At 41.5% G+C, this 20,716-nt stretch overlaps 3 protein-coding genes across 3 annotated transcripts; 2 read left to right on the top strand and 1 right to left on the bottom strand.

Annotated features, from left to right (window-relative positions):
• On the top strand, window positions 1-3,050 carry LOC132256884 (transmembrane channel-like protein 5). Its single transcript, XM_059753472.1, has 8 exons — window positions 1-156; window positions 221-423; window positions 480-785; window positions 841-934; window positions 1,186-1,736; window positions 1,794-2,312; window positions 2,377-2,538; window positions 2,610-3,050. Exons 1-8 carry the CDS (start codon window positions 1-3, stop codon window positions 2,761-2,763), a joined length of 2,145 nt encoding a protein of 714 aa, XP_059609455.1. The 3' UTR covers window positions 2,764-3,050.
• LOC132256883 (NPC intracellular cholesterol transporter 1 homolog 1b) lies at window positions 3,048-7,558 on the top strand. The gene is made up of 9 exons (XM_059753471.1): window positions 3,048-3,126; window positions 3,189-3,401; window positions 3,467-3,939; window positions 4,006-4,356; window positions 4,413-5,918; window positions 5,983-6,146; window positions 6,221-6,896; window positions 7,114-7,387; window positions 7,449-7,558. Exons 1-9 carry the CDS (start codon window positions 3,114-3,116, stop codon window positions 7,478-7,480), a joined length of 3,702 nt encoding a protein of 1,233 aa, XP_059609454.1. The 5' UTR covers window positions 3,048-3,113; the 3' UTR covers window positions 7,481-7,558.
• On the bottom strand, window positions 7,508-18,719 carry LOC132256882 (dynein axonemal heavy chain 7). Its single transcript, XM_059753469.1, has 9 exons — window positions 18,358-18,719; window positions 18,006-18,300; window positions 17,193-17,891; window positions 13,556-17,131; window positions 11,363-13,494; window positions 10,453-11,156; window positions 8,649-10,397; window positions 8,045-8,196; window positions 7,508-7,987 (listed from the first exon to the last, which is right to left on the bottom strand). Exons 1-9 carry the CDS (start codon window positions 18,717-18,719, stop codon window positions 7,508-7,510), a joined length of 10,149 nt encoding a protein of 3,382 aa, XP_059609452.1.
• Between the last annotated feature and the right edge of the window lie 1,997 nt (window positions 18,720-20,716).

Consider the following 20,716-nt stretch of genomic DNA (forward strand, 5'->3'; position numbering starts at 1 on the left):
ATGCACAGGAGACGCACAAACTTGTCATCAGTGTTCCACATAGATGATGATAGTGGTGGTGGTCCATCAACATCATTCGCAGAGCGAGAAATTCACTCGCAAGACAACCTGTTGCGTATGGACTTTTCAGAGAAGAACACTTGCTTCGCCGACGAGGTGAGACTTTAACAATATATATTTCATTATTGATTAATTGCTGAATAAGAACCTTTAATTGCAGCTGAAATTATGGGGATCCCAGCGCGGAGATCACTCTCTGATCCAGAAGACCATCAATTTTATGCCGTCTCGCTTCAAGCGGCAACTATCGCTAGATTTCCGTCTTTCTGGCGGTCGGCAAAACGATGTCGACAACTTGGCCCAGCAAATGGAGCAAAACAATCAATTAATGGCTGATAATCCACTATCGCGGCACCTCAGAATGTGAGTCACTCGTTTTGTGTTAATTGGCTCCGTTTAACCTCGTGAATTTCTTGCAGCGAGACAATCAGATCCCTCCCACAGACAATCAACATCAAGCGAGAGATCAGAACAAAACTCTCCACTTCGGCTAGGAACAGAACGGATTCCAGAGCAATAAGCCAGTGGCAGAGATTCAAGTACGGCTATAGAATTCTGCGAACGCGCCTGGGTGCTTTCCTTGCTGACACACTCACCAACCTGGAGATCTGGTATGGATCAATGAGGAACATTGAGGGCCACTTCGGGAGCGGCGTGAGTGCCTACTTCAAATTCCTTAGGTGGCTCTTCATCTCCTACTGCATCGTGGCGGTTCTATGCTTTGGGTAAGTTCACTTGTGATCGCGTGAAGCAGGATTTTTATGCCACATTCTCTTTCAGATTTATTGTCTTGCCACAATTGCTGCTAAATAAGCATCGTGGAGGCTTCAAACCCACCACAATGTTCAAGTTTCTTGACATTTTCACTGGAGAGGTGAGCCAATCTCCTACATATATTATCACGCCCTGTATTAATAGATATAGAATAGATATCAAGCTTATTATTGCATATTCTTGGTTATTTTCATGTCTGTCAGGAATTTGGGTAATATTTCTACTACTTTCCATCTTGCTACACGAAAATACCAAATATTTTTTTAAGCTTCTATTCTTCCCTGTAGATATTTTTCCTTTTCGGTGTTTTATTAATTTCGACATGTAATATTATTCGTGTTTCATTTTCAGGGCTACTTGACCACCACCGTCCTCTTTTACGGGGGATATTCGAATGAAACCATCAGTATTATACCAAAGAATGACTACAATTTGCCAATGGCGTATTTTCTCACTATGATTTGTGTGTATTTGATAACATTTGTGATAATGTCCGTGTCAATGGCGAGGTCATATCGTCGGACCTTTATTGAAGCAAGCGGAATAACGTCCACATATGCGGACAAGATATTCTGCGCTTGGGATTTTGGCATATCCAATGAAAAGATGGCTCGCCTGGCACACAAGTCGTTGTTCAATGAACTTAGAGAGATGCTGAGTGAGTTGGAAATGCCGCAAATTGAGCAGACACTGATTCAGAAGTTCTGGAGTGTGGCGCTTAAGGTGTCATCGCACTTTTTGATTCTCTTCATGCTTGCCGGCCTTGGTGTGGGCATGTGGACGATGCTGAGGCACTTTGATGCGGCTGAGGATGTCACGAGATCATTCTCATACCTCTACTTGCCCATTTGTATTAACTTTATCATGTTGGCTATGCAGATGATCTTTGGGTACATTGCGAGGTGAGGAATAGTTGATTTTTTGTTTGATTTTGATGTAATTTTCTAACTTCTTTGCAGGATGGAGGGATACAAATCGTCCAGAACAAGAATTCACATCACACTGATGAGGAATTTCCTACTGGAAGTTGTAATCATTGGTGTTCTGCTGGGATACTGGATTTCACATGCAAAAACTCAGTGTTGGGAAACTGCAATTGGTCAGGAGATTTATCGGCTTGTTATTGTGGACTTTGTCATATCAATTGCTGGTGTGACACTGTATCAAATCGTCAAATCTATCCTGTCGAAATCTTTCCCGGCCATTGGGGCGCCAGAATTTGATATATCCCAAGCCAGTCTTAGTCTTGTATTCAACCAAACCCTCTTCTTCATTGGACTGCTTTACTCGCCAATTCTTCCTGTGATTGTCATCGTCAAGATGATCCTCATGTTCTACATTCTCAAGGCGATTCTCATCAAGTACTGCAAGCCACCGGCGAAATTGTGGAAATCCACACAGACTCACACGCTTTATCTTGTGATGAGTTTTCTTTCTCTATTGGGCGTGCTTGTGGCTAATGGATATGTCATGACTCAGTGAGAATGATTAGAAATTCGCACATTATATATGATACTAACTTGAGATATATCTATTCCACAGAGTCAAAGTGAGTCAAACGTGTGGACCTTTCCGTAATTTCAATTTTATGTATGAGATCGTTACGCAAAATATCGCTAAGCTGACTAAAGAACATCTCTTCTGGAGGATTGTTGTCTCAATAACTCGTCCGGCATTTGTTGGAGGCATTCTATTAGGAATGTGGTCAGTATAAATATCTCACCTTTTTCACCCTCTGATACAGCGGCATTATGTAATTTTGACTCCTTTTCTAGCGTTATTGTTTACTATTTGCGCTCCAAATCACGTGCTCGGATCGGCATGGTGAAACTCCTGAAGGAGATGCTTTACATGGAAGCGAGGGACAAGGAATTCCTCCTGGGTCACATCATGAAACTGGCCCAACAGTCTGACGGCCACGCCGAATAATGCGGAGACTGAACTGTAAAATCGAGTCTAAAATCAAATGTATTTATTGTGGTGGAGGTAATCTGTTTATTTAAATTATTATTCTTTAGCAAAATTTATGCTTCTCAGAGATTTCAGCCAATTTTATTTGAAATGCAATAAAATACCTATTGAAAATGAGAGTGAGTCAAAGTGTATCTGGATTTTGAGGGCCACTCAAGATGATTAGATTAGATGAGGTGTAAAACAGGTGTTCGGGAAGACAAGATAAAAGCATTCAATTGGGTGGCAATTGAGCGCTAAATTGGCAGTTAAGATTCAGGTGTGTGAAGTTTAGTTGGTGAAAATTACTCATTGTGACTAGACGTATAATGAAGAAGTCCAGTAAGTCCCCTTCAATTGATAATGCATTTCACATTCCATTGACTTTTTTTTTGCCATTCCAGTGATCTTCAAAGTCTTTCCAATTCTCACATTTCTCTTGCTATGCGGTCGAGAAAGTTCTGCTGATTGTGTTTGGTATAATGTGTGCAATTACGATACTAATGGACAATTCCAGAATTGTGCCTATGATGGACCAGGATTTCCGCTGGATATCGCAGCAGATCCAGAAGCAGCTGAAATCCTGCGGAGACGCTGCCCAGATGTATTCACAAGCGGTGAGATGTCTTCGTAATCCTTCTATTGAGCGATATTTCACACAATGATTGATGGTTCTTATCAGATGACACGCCGCTTTGTTGTAATGCACAAAGTATCAGGCTGATGGATTCGCAATTCTCAATGGCTGAAGGGATTTTTGGACGCTGCGAGGGGTGCCTGAAAAATCTCCTACAGAGTATTTGTGCCTTTTCATGTTCTCCTGAAGCTAGTAAGTACGTGCGAACTTATGTGGAGCCACAGGGAAATATAGGAGGAGCCTATGTTCGGGAGATTGACTTTGTGGCCAATGCGGATTATTTGAATATGACATATGAGAGTTGTGCCAACATTGTACATCCTTCCACTGGTAAACTAGCCATGGATTTGGCATGTGGATCCTTCGGTTCGTCCAGATGCACGCCATTGAGATGGTTTGGCTTCATGGGTGACAGTAGTATAAATCCTCTGGCACCATTTACCATTAACTACTTTACATCTGAAAATCCTGAAGAGAGATTTGATGGAAATCCCAGAACTTGCGACGATCCTTTTCCAGTATGTATTATATAAATATTTACGTAATGAACTCGATAAAGAACTTAGTTAATTTAATATCTTCAGGGATCTTATGAGTGTTCTTGCATCGATTGTCCGACAAATTGTCCACAAGGAATGGAGCCCGAAGTTGAGGAAAGTGTATTCATGGTTGGAGACCTGAATGGAATAACATTTGTCACGGCAATGTTTCTGGGTCTCCTGGGAATTGTGTTCGTAGTTATTGTTTCAATTCGCACGAGACACAGTGACTTTGATGAGCTACCAAAATGGTGCGGAGGATTCAATGGTATCAATCGGTATATTACAGCATTCTTCAGATGGCTAGGTTACGCTTGTGCCTCTCAACCGATTCTCACTCTTGCTCTCTGTTCCTGGGCAATTGCAGCCCTGGCTTACGGGATATTCTATCTGGAAGTAAGGCTTCTTATTGATGTAATTAGTACTTTTCGTAATGAAGTAATCGTTTGCAGATAACAACAGACCCAGTGGAACTTTGGGCAAATCCAGAGAGCAGATCCAGGGTTGAGAAGGACTTTTTTGACAGTCGTTTTGGACCGTTCTATAGAACTGAACAAATTTTTATGAAGCCCTACAATACAACGTCTATTTTCCACGAAACTGACACGGGTGTAGTTGAATTTGGCCCGGCTTACAATATGGAATTCCTCCTGGAAGTGTTCAAGTTGCAGTTGGAACTGGCTCAATTAGGACAAGATGAAAATCTGGGACTGGAGAAGATATGCTTCGCACCTGTTATCTATCCAGGAGAAACACCAACACTTGATCAATGCACAGTTCAATCAGTGTTTGGATACTTTGATCATGATTTCGCCAAGTTTAATGCATCGCGCACAGATATAAATGGATTTGTGATAAACTATCTCAATACGATGATCAGTTGCACCCAGAATGCTTATTCTCCGGAATGTTTTGCGCCATTTGGGGGCCCTGTTGAGCCTGGAGTAGCTCTGGGTGGGATGCCAAAGCCTGAGGGGAATGAACAGCCTGAGTACAACCTCGCCACAGCTGTCACGGTCACTTTTCTAATAAATAACAAGCAAGATCCTGATCACTTGGCACTGGCTATGGAGTGGGAAAAGCTCTTCATTGACTTCATGAAAAACTACGAGAGTGACTTGATGGATGTCGCCTTCAGTGCTGAGAGATCGATTGAGGATGGGATTCAAGAACTTTCCGAAGCGGAAATGTCTACGGTGATCATCAGTTACGCCGTTATGTTTATCTACATCATGATTGCACTGGGGAAGATCAGCGGAGTTCGCACCTTCTTCCTGGAATCCAAGATAACTTTGGCAGTAGGAGGAATAGTTATTGTCCTGGTTTCTGTGGCGTGCAGTCTAGGAATTTTCGGATACGCTGGAATTTCCACCACAATGCTAACAATTGAGGTGATACCTTTCTTGGTTCTTGCCATTGGTGTGGACAATATCTTCATCATGGTGCATACATACAACCGATTGGACAAGAGAGAGTATGCCAATATACCTGAAGGCATTGGAGTGGCCATTGGACAAGTGGGCCCTTCTATCCTTCTCACGGCTTCTGCTGAAATCTTCTGCTTCGGCATTGGAGCGCTCTCGAGCATGCCAGCAGTGCATACGTTCGCCATGTACGCTGCTGTTGCTCTTCTTATTGACTTCATCTTGCAGCTGACGGCCTTCGTGGCAATCATGAGCCTCGATCAACAACGCTACGAAGCGAAGAGGTTTGATCTTATGTGCTGCCTTCGGATGAGCAAGTATCAGAAGGAAGACAAGCCATCACAGGGATTTCTGCAGAGGATCATTGATAGATTTTATGCTCCTTTCGTGCTGTCCAAACGTGTCCGACCGCTTGTCTTTATTTTCTTCATCCTTACTACTTGTTTGTCAATCATGGTAGCGCCACATCTGGAACCAGGACTCGATCAAGAACTATCAATGGCTAAAGACTCCTATGTAGTGAAGTATTTCAATGTATGTATATTGTTTTTTATCTGTTTATCATAGAAAAGATAATAATTCTTTTATATATCCACAGTTTATGGCAGAATTACTCTCAATTGGTCCCCCAGTATATTTTGTGGTCACATCTGGTCTAGACTATAGCTACACTACCGCACAAAATTTAATTTGTGGTGGCCCTCTGTGCAACAATGACTCAGTTTCCGTGAAACTCTACATAGCATCTCAATATCCGGACATGTAAGTAACAACAATGTTCATTAACAAGTGTGCAATGATCTCTAAATACATACATATGTTATCTCTCTCCTCAGAACCTACATTGCTCGGCCCTCTTCATCGTGGATTGATGATTACATTGACTGGCTAAGTGTGGACACGTGCTGCAAATTGTATCCGAATGGAACTTTCTGTCCAAGTACCACGCCACTAGGTGTTTGTCAAGACTGTGAGAAGGAAATTGTGGATTTGAGGCCGACGAGAGAGATTTTCATGAGGTACTTCAGCAATTTCCTCTCAGATTTGCCTCATGAAGGGTGTGCAAAAGCTGGAAGAGCGGCCTATGTTTCAGCGATAAACTACATTTATGACCAGCATGGAGACACTTACATCCAGGATTTCTACTTTAGTTCCTATCACACAACTCTAAGTACTTCGAGGGATTTCTACACTGCCCTAAAACAGGCGAGAATAATCACAGATAACATTCAGGAGGACTTTGATGAGAAGGAACTGGGAATATCTATCTTCCCCTACAGTGTCTTCTATGTTTTCTACGAACAATACCTCAGTATTTGGGAAGATTCCTTCTTCTCGTTGGGCATGTCGATAGTCTGCGTTTTCGGTGTGACTTTCCTCGTGACAGGACTCGACATTGTCTCAGCGCTGACAGTCCTGTTAGTCGTTTTGATGATCCTGATCAACATGTTAGGATTGATGTGGGCCTGGAGTATCACTCTCAATGCCGTTTCCCTCGTGAATCTTGTAGTGGTGAGTATTATCCGAATAGCAAAAGATATTGTAGGTCTTTTGGGACGGTTTCCAAGGTTAATTATAGAGGTTAATAAGACCGTGATCAATTTTGTGCATATGTGTATTCCCTATTATGATTACAAAATATTTTTGAATGCAATCGTGATTATATATATAAATTTGTGCTTATTGCAATTATTTGCTTAATGAATATTCCGGCTTTTTCGCTTTCCAGAGTGTGGGAATAGGCGTGGAGTTCGTATCTCACATCGTGCGATCCTACACGAGAGTTATTGGCGATCACATGGACAGAGCAAGAGCTGCTCTCGTGAACACCGGCAGTAGCGTTCTCTCTGGCATCACACTTACTAAATTTGCCGGAATTGTAGTCCTCGCCTTTGCCAAATCGCAGATTTTCCAGGTCTTCTATTTCCGAATGTACTTAGGAATGGTGCTGATCGGAGCAGCTCATGGATTAATCTTCCTGCCGGTCCTTTTGAGCTTTATCGGTGCGTTAAAATAATCTCATAAATTCTAGATATATTTCTAATTCTACGGTATTTTTCACAGGTCCTCCTTCGAAGGTGAAAGAGTTGATATAGTTGAAGAATGGAATAAAAATGATATTATTAATTGAGTTGCAAGAGTGCAGAGACTCCTCGAAGAACCCAGTGATCAGAAGATGAAGTAGCTGAGATCCCAAGTGGAATTGCCATGATAAAATGAGCATTTCCTCCCTGCGAATCCTCCATGCCTTTTTTGTCACAGCGCAAAGTGTACGTTGGACAGAGATAAGTCTTTTCTGAAGTCTTCTTCTCAGTTTTTCTTGGCGCACACAGTATTTCCGGTAATTGGTCATGTAACTGATGAGGTGTGAGTTCCTCAAGACAATAGTTTTCCCTGTCGAATCTCGCACCGCTAAGAAATAGTCCAAATATATTCACTGAATCCTCATTGGACTCCCCACCCACTGTGAAGTCCAATTCAACAGTGTTTATTTGAATTTTATGACGTCGCGTGTAATTCAGACGAACTGTTGCTAGGAAGGCTCGAGGTGAATAGAAACCCGGAAGCCAAATAGACGATGGAATGCCGCTGTCGACCCAATTCTAGAAATTCATTGTAAGTTTGATCAATATAAGCTACAGTGAAATTCCTTTGCTCACCTGAAAGTACGTTATTCGGTGCAAGAGATCTGCAATAAAACTGGCCAGAGGTTTCTGTGTTGCGTAGGAGAATTTAAGCCACTTATTGGGCACTAGACCACAGGATATTGCAGCTATAGCGTCCTCCATGTGTGGTGTGTAAATCGCTCGGCCTGTTGATGGAACTCGTGAATAAGGAGTGCCAAACAGTGTTCCGGGAGTCATCGGCTCAGACAAAGCGATGGAATCCCAGGAAGTACAGGGAGAGGAGCAAGAGTGGAAGTGGTGCGAGAAAGGAGCCAAATCGCAATAGAATAAGGCTAATGGAAATTTTAGAGACGACTTATGGACCAAATAATCTTCCGCCGTCTGTGCAGAATCTTCTACATGCGCTGGAGCTTCAACTATGGACACTCAAGGAGTTCGAAATGAGTGTATGCCAGGAGCAAAGGCTGGACTACGTGAGACGAGAACTGACAGGATTCGAGCAAAGAAACCGGGAAATGTTAAATGAGAAGCTGGATGAACTTTTGTGCGCAGAAATTAGTGAAATGGACAAGAAAAGAAAAGCTATAGAATTGAATGTAGAGCGGCAACTGAGAAAGCATAAGCGCAAATAAATCACCTTGTATACACTTGATGACGTTCGTGAGTTGCTCTGAGATGAAGATGATCAACTGGTTGTACTGCATCAGTTCCTGGTGCAGCAGGAAATTCATGGACTCCGTGTAGGATTTGGGGAACTTGATCTCGACGTCTTGAAGATTAAAGGTTTCTGGAATACGCGACAAAATGTTTTGGGATGTCTTGATGATATTTTCCTCTGCATTTTCCATTAATTTCTGTTCTTGGAGCTCCACCAAATCATGTCGATCTTGCATCCGGAGTATAGTTGCCAAGAGATTTTCTGTGTCTTCCTCTTCTTTCACTTTGCAGGCATTTCTGTGCAGGCCCAGGGCATTTGGGGTATTTCCCCAAGAAAGTTGATCAATGAAGTTCATAAAAGTCTCCTGTGATGTATCATTAGGGATACTAAACGCTGTCTGCTCTGTTCCGCCAGATATTTGATTGATAACGAAGATTTTGAAAAGGACACACAATAATCGCTGATCCCACGGATCAAAAACTCTCTCCCCGTAGTTGCAAGAGCTGATTATGTGCAATAGAGCTTCTAAGGAAGATTCCTGGCTATCTGTTATGTAGGTTCTGACATTTCTCACGCTCACCGACAAATCCAAGTCATTGAAATCATACTGGACATTCCAACCACTCTCACGGTAGTTTCTCTTCTCCAGGATAACACTGTGGAAACAGCAGAGACTGTACAGAAGTTTCTGAACGTCTTCAGGATCGTCTTTTTGAGAATAGTGCTTGAACTTTTGCACGAGATTTCTTTTGAGGCCATCATTCAGTTCTCTTGTGATTTTCGCACTGTTCTCAAGTAAAGACGGAGGAAAGTTCTTCGTGGACAAGGTTGTCAACCAAAGGCGAAAATCCAAATGAGTTGTTTCCGACGTAAATGTGTCACAGACTCCCTCGAGTGTAAATAGCCAATTGTTAGCTAGATGGCAGTTTAGAAGAACCACCCAACAGCCTGATTTCATGCCCTTTTCTATGGTTTTCTCTGCAATTTCGCCTTGTCCTTTTCCCAAAGTCACTAGAACGATTTTGTCATCGGAAATTCCTCTTTGGGCAGCGAACTTCAAGAGGGATTCGGTGAAATCATAGCCGGGCTCAAGGATAGCCACAATTGGAATACAAGAATTTGAGATTTCATAACAGGCGTCAAGGCTTGGAAGTTGAGGGTCTATGAAATCTCCACCCAGGCTTTTGCTCACAAATTCAATAATGCTGTGAATAAGAACATCCCTTCTTAAGCACCTGAGAAGCAAAAGCTTGTGGAAGTCTGATAAATTTGTACTCCATGGTTCAGGAATTTGCGCACAGGGAGTGTCTGACGTTAGCACTTTTTCCCATTTGTCCAGATTATCAGTTATGTGGCTGATAATGCCCTCAAATGATTTGAACGTTGCCAAAGAGCAAATTTCATGCCAAATTCTTCCACGAAAAGTTTCTGCGGGAACTTCTGGAAAATCCGCACTCATTGGCCGTACTCCAGTTAACAAGAACATCCACTCTTGCTTATCGAAGGAATTGATACTGGCAGAGAGGATAAGCGCAAGTACAAGTTTATCCTTGCTGAAGAGACTCTGGCAGACGCTAATGAAAAAACTGCGCGTAAAGTACTTCTTAAGTCCCTGAAGCCGGGCATTAATATCGTCCAACTTTTCGGTGTTATCAATGGCCGTGAGGTAGATGTTGATAAACCATTTCAAATTGAATTGGTACATGGGATTGATATTGCTGAGTTGATCTGCAAAACGACAGTGATTAGATACTCTCTAAATAATTTACTATCTGTAACTGACCTATGGCGAAGAAGAGTGTAGAGCAGTGATCAGCAATTTGAGTGTAAACCACTCTTCCATCTTCCAGCTGCTTCTCCGTATTTTTGGCCACTATGAACTTCTCTTGTACTTCGTTGAGGAGGACTTTGGAAGAGCTGAGCGTCTGTACGGCTTTGTCACTCTCTAGAATTTCCTTTTCTGTGGATAGAATTTCCAAGATGTTCTCCTCAATATCCCTTAGCTGCTTCTCTGTGTCGCCTCTCTGCATCACAATCTGATTTCTCTCGGACTCCAAATCTGGGCGCTCCCGACCAATAGTTGCGGAAACTATTTGATTGTTCAATCCTTCCCTGGTTATAACAAAATTGATGATCTTCACATCCACGGCTACGTCCGGCGCAATTCGAGGATTGTACAATTTTGTGGTGATAAAAAGGCGGAAGGATTCATTAAACTCAATGATGTTTTCACCCATCTTGATGCAATAAACTCCGCCTTGTTTGAAGAATTGCTTCTTGAGGATAGGTTCCAGCATTGGATCTAGTTCCTCGCCTACATTCTCAATGAGTACTGGAAGACCAAATTGTATGGAATTCTCAAGGACTCGATTATAATCTGGCTGGTTGAAGCGAATTACACACAGTCTATTCTCTTTCTCTAAATTCTTAATCCAACTGTTAGCGAGGAATTGAGGATCTATTAAAAGAGGCCATCTCTTGGAGTATCTGTAAATACAGTCAAATTTATGAAAAATATGAGAAAATTGTAGTTTATATTCTATAAAAGCGTTTAAGCAAAAAATATTTTACTGCAAACTTTAGTGTAATCAAAAAATGTATTGTGTTGATATAGGCTACGCAAACCTCAGTAAAAGGCAGTAAATAGTATATTTTATTCGTGAAAAGCAATAAAAGATAACTGAAAAACTCACTTAATGATAATCGCATTCTCTATCGGATGGCTCTCATTGGGTAGACCACTGATGGTCCATTGCCTTATTTGCACAGGATCCTCAAGAGTTTCATCCACTTTAAAGGGTTCTGAGTGCTTTATTTCAAAGCCGTTGATCTTCTCCAACCACATGTCCAGCAATTTTCGTCGGAATTCAACAGGAAAAGCCCCCATGTAGGACACAATGCCAGCTGAGATTATCACATCTCCGGCCACTTTGTCGAAAGAAGCTTCCAGACTATCGGCAACATCTTTCCAACCGCCTTTTTCGCTCTCCAGTGTATTGATCAGTTCATTAGCGCGCTGGAGTTTCTTTGTTGAGGCTTCAAATTCGTTCTGCAGAAGACGGAACTCTTCTTGTTTGGCATCGTGATGGGATTGTAAATCGGCCAAACTGACTTCCGCCGATGCTAGCTGCTCCAATTTAATATTCAATGAATCTATAGCAGTGCTGTAAATCGCCTCAGCTTCAATCAGTGCTTGCTTACGAGGTTCTAAGCTTTCGAGAACACGCCCATAATTTGCCACAGCTAAGACCCACTTGAAAAGAATCTCGCATGTCATGGAGATGGATTTCACCTTCTCCATGTCGAATGCAAGAACAGGTCGCTGCTGAAAAACTTCCATAATCCGCGGAGTAACGCTATTCTTATCAAATTGAATGAGGCTTTCAAGGAAGGAAGGATCGGCTAAAAGACGTTTCGACGGAGACCAATAATCATCATTTTGACCAGGAACTTTGTCTGGTTTGATGTCACGCAAAATGCAAATGCCCTCGAGGACGATCTTCACGGCTGCTGGTGGATTTTTCATGGATTTCACGATTAGAATATCGGCTGGAGTGAGTGTGGTCAGGGAATCTGTGGCTGTCTCGATGTCTGGCTGCACCTCTCCAAGTTTCGTGCTACACTCTTCCTTGATTTTTGTCACAGCTCCTGCTTTCTCTGCTGTAATGGCTTCATCACGTTTGATATGCTCCTTCTGAATGACGAGGCGTTCGAATTCTGCCTGTACCTTTATACCCTGTTCTGTAACAATCTCTGATGTTGTCTTCAGTTTAGGCTCGAGAATTTCCAATTGATCCTGCGTGATCTTTATCTGTGCCGCCGCATTTGTAAGCTGATCAATTCCTGCTAAGTATTTGTCACGCTTCTGTGTTAGTTGAGTTGTCTTGTTCTGTAGCATTGTTTTGAAATTTTGAATGAGCTCAATGTAAATTATAGGTGTGATGTAGTTCCTTCGCTGGACGCGTACAAAAAGCTCCTCAGAGATTGTTTTGGAGGTATTGTGGAAGAAGATAAAAGTGTTCATATAGTTTGTTCGAGTAGTAACGTCTTGTATGATTGAAGTCAAGTATCTGGAAGCCACCGATACCAAAGCATCTTCTGGCCACTCTTGAAACCAGTTTACAGTACAGCAGTTTACTACAGAAGGAAACTTGCGGATTCTAGTGCGAAGTGTAGATCCTTCAGGAGACATGCAGAGTACAATATGGAGTTGTTCTCTAACTACACGGACGAAGTAGTTGAAGAGTGCTACAGGAGTTCCATCAGTTTGCAAACTCTTTTCTTTTTGACTGTCGATCTGACGCATTCTCTCAATCAATTCCTCTTTGTCCTCTGTTGAGAATATGTTGGGAATTTCACCACATATGAGAAGATTATTGATCTCTTCCAGAAATGATTCTTCCTTTACTTGCTTATCTGTGACTAGAAACACTCCGTGTAGTTCATTTGTAGAGATCCTCTTTAAAATATTTTTAATGTCATTTCGCCACTCATCCTTGTTGTACTTGTTTGTGATCTCTACTTGAAACAGCTCATAGTCCATGATGTGGGATGCTAGACGAGAGAGACTCTGTCTTCCTGACCCATCCATACCAATTAGGAGAGCGTGACTTCTTGGTTGTTTCAAGATCCGGCAGATCCTGGATAAATGTTCAATTGCAAATCGGAAAAGGATGAGATCCATTGGTTTCTTGGACATATTATTGAACTCTACTTGATAAGCCTCTACAACATTCGTCAATTCATCAATATCCTGGACCTCAATGTAATTTTTAGTGTCTGCTTTAGGATTCGTAAAATCACAATAGATGAGCTTCCTCATGTCCTCCTCGCGAAGCTGTAAAAGATATTATTAGACAAGAAACATGATACAATTTAATACTTACAGTGTCTCCGAATTCACTAAATCTCTGAAGAAGTTCCATAGCCGTGGTCTTCATGCAAGATACTGCAATGTCACAGAGGCAGCCAAACAACCATTTCCTATCCTCAAGATCTACAAGGCGATCTCCATAGATTCTATTGACTTCGTGAAACCACAATCTTCTCATTCCACTGAGATCTTCAATGGCTTCTGGGACGGACAGCAGGACTCCTTGAACCACTCTGGCAAAGTCTCTGAGATTAAATATGTAGTGTGGTCGTTTAGGTGTAGGCAAGAGACGTTCCTTCACTTTATTGTAAATATCCAAAGTGGATAGAACAATCTCGTCAATGCAGGGATCAAACTCCTTGGAAAAACCTCTTGTGTCCAAATGCCACAGGACGATCTTACTGAAAATGGACTTCAAAGTCTCGTCCACAAAATTGTCAATAGCAATAGTGTTGAAGTGTCTGGTGAATCTCGTTGTTATACTATTACCTACTCCTTGAGATCCCATAGCGCAAAGAAGTTGGATGTCTATTAACTTTATAGGGACATTTTCTGTTTGATCGTACCACATCTGATGATCCATCCACATGCGGAGAAGTTCAATGGGAGGTTGTGCTCCACATTTCTCTTTAATTGGCATTGAGAGATCGTCGATAAAGATCACACACTTCTTTCCCAATGGTGGTCCAAAAACTCCTTTCCTTCGTTTATCCAGCTTAGCCATGATGATCTCTTGAGTCTGGCTGGCTGTGGTGAGGTCTGAGAAGCATAAATACTGATGTTTAAAGAGATTCCCATTGAGTTTCTTTGCAAGGAATTCTAATGTATAGACACTCTTCCCAGTTCCTGTGTGCCCAACCAAAAGTATCTGTTTAGAATTGCTCGCCAGGAGGTCCAACAATGCCCAAATTCTTATAGTTTCTGCTGTACTGATGATAATCTGATTTACTGGCATGTCTCTGGGTATTGGAGGAGCTAAAGCAATTTCATCCGACCAGAGTTTCCATTTACCCTTGCCTTCCTTGATGTACCTGTAATCGAATACACTCTCAGCCTTAGGTATGGGAAAGATGTACGTTCTGGCCAAGTCAGTCACTCTCAGATCCTCAGGGATATTATATTTTTCGTAAAGATCTGCCGGAAATTTCTTCTCAAGTAGTCCACGGAAGAGAATAGAGAACTTCTCTCGACTGGCTGCATCTAGAGGTCCGCCTATCGCCCAAACGCAGGAAAAGAAGAAGATTCCCTCTAGTTGAGCACGGATGTCGAATTCAGAAAGACTGGCCACATGTTTCTGGTCTTCGTAGTCTTTGAGGAAGCAGTCGAAAAGATTTGTTATAGAGACGAGAATATTAGCATCCTGAGTGTGAATCATCGCTTGGATTCCAGGTTGTCGAATGTACCAGAGGAGCGGAGGACAGAATCTCATGAAGAGGTCGTGAATATCATTCTTTTGAACCTGGGTGAGAGTTGGAGGGAGGGTGTTTTTCCAAGACTCCATAAGCGGCTTCCATCCTAATTGATCAGGTTCTAGGTGAACAATACCACATCGAGAAATTGTAGCTGGTGACGCTGCTTTCAGGTCCTCAGTCTCGAAGATGAATCTCATAGTGGGTTTGAAATGGATGATCTCACCAGACATCAAGCAAAGTTTCCTGTTATCATCAAGAACAGTGTTGAGGTTATCTATCCAAGAAGTATCAATTGGACCGTCGAAAATGATCCATTTCCTGTTATCATTTCGTGATCCTGTAAACTTTCTGTAGTAATGGGAAAAGATTCCGTCTGACCACTCAAAAGTTTGCACATCAAAACTTCCGTAAAACTTCTCCAGAGTTATCGCTTTGGGATTAATCACCACATAAGTCAATTTATCTTCGAAGATGTCTCCTTCGTCGGATGTTTTCAAAGCTTCGGCAAGCATGCGATACTTTGTGGTTTTCCCTCCAAAGGGACCACCTGTGATAACGATTCCAGGTGTCACGTCGAGCATTTCCAACATCTGGAGACACTTATCCAGAGAATGCTTTGTGAAGACTTTATTGTTCTTTTCAAAGACTCTTTGTAAGATACCTTTCATTCTGACATCAGCTTCTGAGAGAGTGGGGGACAATTCATGCTGAGGAAAGAGATCACCCAGTATTTCCAAAAAGATACGCAAATCCTCATCTTTTAACTTTGGGCGGCAGACTGTTTTTATGGAATTAAAGATCAATTCACTCTCACTGCCATTTTTCCTCAGTTTAGCAATATTTAGAATACTCTTAATGGTTCTTGGACCAAAATCATAGTGAGATTCCTTGGTCAAGAGCTCCTTCGATAACTCAAATAATTTGATAATCTTCGTAGCTAAGAACTTTCCTTCACGGAAGCCACTAGCAAACAACTCAACTTCGATAACCATTTGGCTGTGAGGAGCCGTGAAAGAGATTGGGCGAAATAATACCTTCATGGAGTCAGGAAGGTCATTTTTCTTACGGTTTCGAACAAGAGTGGCAAAGATAGCACAGGTAGGATCAAGGTGGAGTTTTGTTCCATCAAATGTTACTTTAGAACACTTCCCAGCGATACTTCGCTGCAGTGTGAGGATTTGCTGTGATACAACGGAAATTATTTTGAGAGTGACGTTGTTGAAGTCTTTAAAGCAACACCAGGCACCACATGAGGCAAGTCCCTTAAAAAATTTTCCGAAGGTGACGAAATCAAGACTCCGGGAACAGTAGAAGACTATGCACTGTTTCCCGACAACTTTAGCGAGATCTTTCATTGTTTCAGTTTTCCCAACCGACGTTGGGCCTTCGTAACTGCACCCGAAGTTGTGCTCTAATGCCACAAAGGTTGATCTCCAGCATCTATCTGTTTGAGGAGTGATCACAAGTCTTGTGGTATTGCCTAGATATTCATGGGCATAACTTAGAGAACTGTCCAGTGTTTTCAAACTTAGATCTTGATTCCAGTAGTATCTCAATTGGGAAATCCAAGCAAAATTTTTGGAGCTTGTTACATTTTCACGTTGAAGATGAGTAATCACATCTCTGCAATGAATGTCTGAGATAATTGTAGAAGTGAGAGTTAGTCTGTGGCGCTCTGTGGTGGTCTCTTCAATACACTGCGAAATATTTCCAATATTCTCTTGCCACTTATCTATCAGACTCGAAAAATCTTTTCCCAGGTGTTTCTCTACTGTTGCTGTCCAGAAAATTTTTGAGACATTCAAAACTGCCTGTTCTGGCCACTTGAAAAGCCAAGATCCTCTGCTAGAGCGCTTGTGATCACTGAATGCATTTTGCAAGGACTTTAAAACAGTTTTCTTCATTACATCTTCCAACTCGGTGAGCCACTTTTCAACTTGGCCACGAGATTTGGATGTGGAAATGACTTCAAGCAGTTCAATTTCCTCCCCATGATGAGAATTCATTTTGGTCACATCCAGCTCTTCAGTGAATGTCAAAGAAGCGATGCCTTCGAAGCATTTCTTCAAATGATTCTGCACCATTCTAGGATCTTTGGTCTCAGACAAGATTTCCAGCAATTCTTCATTTGACAGGAAAAAGAATCGTGAAAAGTGGAGTCTCTTCTTTTCAAGATACTGAAAGAAATAAAGAAAAACAGTTAGGAACAGTTGGAGACTTTGTGAAATGATTTCTTACGGCATTAAGTCCTTTTTGAATGACTTCGAGAAGATTGAAGGCTTTCTTAAGCCTATCGGCCATTTTCTCAATCTCCACAACTGCCATCACTTTTGTATCGATGGCCACCTGTTTCATGAGATCCTTCCATATCTTGTCCACAGCACTGAATCGTCTGCCCTCTTCTGGCATGTGCTGCTGGATGTCAGGGCTAGAGAAAATAGGCTCTAAATACATCCAATTGCCCTGAACCTTGAGCCAACTGTCCAGGATGTCCTGCAAAAGAACTAATGTTGTTTCCCATGCCAGAATCTCCTTGGCAAATGGTTTAATGTAGGGTGAATTCTTCATGGTCTGTGTTTTTATGATGTGATCATCGAGGAGAACTTGAATGTCATCAATAGCAGAGAGGATGAATGTTCCTGAGTCCCTGTAAGGATTGATGGTGAATGCTATATCTGTCCACTCGTCCACCATCTTTGTCATCGCCTTCTCCAAGTTGTTCTCTTTCGTGGCACTCTCGGAAATTATTTGGAACTTGGAAATGTAATCATCCAGGCCATATTCTATAATTCTCTCGAGGGTTAGATCTGACGAGATCTTAATAGGGAAACCTATTATCTCAGATACTTGCTCCCAATGACGCTCTTTCATGCCTGAATTACCTAAAGTCCTTACAATAGGCATGTGGGTCTTGAATTCATCCACGACTTCCTTGATCTACGAGAATTTTTTTTGTATTAGTAAAATCTGTTTTAAAATGGTATTTTTATTTCCTAATATACTGATTAGATTGAATTAGATTTAATCGGAAGGATTTGAAATAGTTCTTACATCAAGAGTGAGTTTCTGTGTATTTGGACTGTCCATAAAAAGCTTCTCAAGAGTGAGTATTGTCTTGTAGATCACTGCCACGTCATTATCAATGTCAGATGGTTCAAACGTGCCCACTTGAGTGTGCATCCATATCTCATACTTGTCCATAAAATCCTGACCAGCATCGAAGAGATTTTTATGTGGAACTAGTTTTTCATATGTGGCATTTCTTAGGGGAAACTGAGACTCTTCCCACATATATGAACTCTCCTCTTCGTTTATCTGATTGATCTTCTCTTGTGCACTCATAAGTCTAGAATTGAAAAAAATAATGAAATATCCTAAAAATGAGTTTTCTTCTCAAAATTACTTATTATCCAAAAGTGTGGCTTTTCTTTTGTACTTGGCCAGATGCTTTATGTCTCCCCAGTTTTCATAGTCCTGCACCTGTTCCCAGTATACCTCCAAATCTCTTCTGAACGTCTCGATTCGTCGCCTGAGGCTTTCTTGATACTCCAGCGTCTTCTCTACAATAATTTGCTTATGCTCCTTGAATACACTTGGCATCTTTAAATACCACTGAAAAGTGAGACTGTTTTGCTTAATCTCCAACGGTGTAAAGATTGTATGGTCGAAGAGCCAGAGGAGTTCTTTCATATTCTGCCTCAGCTTCTGCTCCATTTCTGGGATTTTATTTTCCTCCATTTCCTGTACGTACATTTTTAATTCCATCAATTCGCGTGTGTCTTTCGGAATCTTCCTGGCTCTCACTGATATACTCTCGTACTCCTTGGCAAAATCGGAGATTTCCGTTTGTTGTTGAGCTGTCAAATTCGTGATGAGTTCGTTCTGCATAAATCGTGCCAACTTCTCTAGTGTTTCTATGAGGCCTTCTCGGTGGAATTCATACAATCCCAGGATGATTACGCCTGAAATATGGCGCGTTATAGAACCCTCGATTTCCTTGTAGTGTAAAATCTGTTCGCAGTACTCTTCGAACTTGGGCTTTCGACTGATGAATTGTTCAATTTCTTCAGAAGCTGCGCCATTCATTAATGTGATGTACTCATCAAAGTCCTGCATTCTCAATTCTGGACCAATTCGTTGATCTTCTAGAACACGAAGAATTTTGTTCCGACAATCCGCCACTGCGCTGTCTGAGATGATGGGCTGCAGACATGAGTTGGATGAGAAGTCAGGTAGATCGAACAGACTTTCTATTCGAGGAAAAGCCTTCACGGTCTTAATTATATAGTCAATCACCCGTAAAATCTCAGCTTCAATCTTGAAGAAGCTGGGATTGAAGACCAGAGTGTCTTCTTCCTCTAATAAGATTGTCAAGTTGAACCGCTTATTCGAAGCGTTGAGGTCACAAATGTAGTGACTGTAGATGTTGAGGCTGTTAACACAGACATCCTGAAGATTCTGTTCCATGATTGTGGCTGTGGCACAAAAGAATTTTCTGGTGAGGCGCTTTTTTTCAAACTTGGGCACTATATTTTTCTTTATGCCTCTTAAAATGATGATTTTTATAAGATTGTACCAATCATTCTTTAAGATGTTCTTCGTCTCGTCAATTTGACGTAAAACCGTTGCCTAGAAATGGAGTTTGTTATTATAGGAAAGTTTGTTCCCCATTTTTACTTACAGTGAACTCTAGCAAATCGTAAGGCTTCTCGTGTGCGGTGAGTTTCTCCAGATTCACAAAGGAGAGTTTTTGAAAGTGTGTATGCCACAGTTCTAGCATTTGAGACATGCATGGATTCACGGTGAAGAGGGATTTCATAAGTTTTGTGCGATTCTCTTCAAAGTGATGGTCACAGTTGGTTGCAACTCGATTGGATTTTGCTGTCCTGCATGATTTCTCATCACCGATAGAATCCGGCAAAGAATCTTGCAACACATAATCAATCACGGATTTTTTCATGGCCATGAAGTACTCATTTTTCATCTCCTCAATGATTCCATCAAGAATTTGCACGTATTTGGCAAGACGTTTGGGAATGAGACAGAGAATTCGCGAGAGAACCATTTTATCTAGAGAAGCGATGTGAGCAGTATCGATACCATGCTGAATGTAGTGATAAAACCTGAAGTATTCTTCATCTTTGGTGGATGGAAATCCAGTCTTTATCTCAGGACGTTTTCCTCTTGTGATCAATTCGAGAATTCTCACGCGGAATTTCTCGCGTTGAATTTTCAAAGCGGTGTAGGATTTTTCTGTTCAGAATATGCTATAAATATCATCCCAAGATTATATTCTAAATTCTGTACTTACTTTTTTCATACTTCACTGTCAATTTCGATCTCGTGCTCTTGATGGACTTTAAATGGGTGAGTTGCTTTTGAGGCAGAGAGAAAATATTTCTCTGCTTCTTGTTGAACTCTTTGGCGAAGGACTCATTCAGGCTGTAGCACTTGAGTCGGGACACCAAATGTGGATTACAGAGTGGATTGAGATGATGAACTCTCACAGTATCACTTGAAAATTCCACTTTCTTACTCATGTCACAAATTTCAATCGCTACTTGAAGCAGTGAAAATTTTTATTGATTTAACAGTGGTTTCTGCGAATGACTACCGGCTGAAAATGCAATCTAACGAAAAGGGAATCTGACAATATTGACCGGAAAATAAAAATGTGATGTTATTATATGTTGGAGAAGCGATGTAACTAACTTATTATCTAATTTCGTCTGTCTGATTGTTCAAAACTAAAAAAAAATAAT

Source organism: Phlebotomus argentipes, unplaced genomic scaffold (genome assembly GCF_947086385.1).
Source record: "Phlebotomus argentipes unplaced genomic scaffold, Phlebotomus argentipes genome assembly contig_33, whole genome shotgun sequence".
NCBI classification, from domain to species: Eukaryota; Metazoa; Arthropoda; class Insecta; order Diptera; family Psychodidae; genus Phlebotomus; species Phlebotomus argentipes.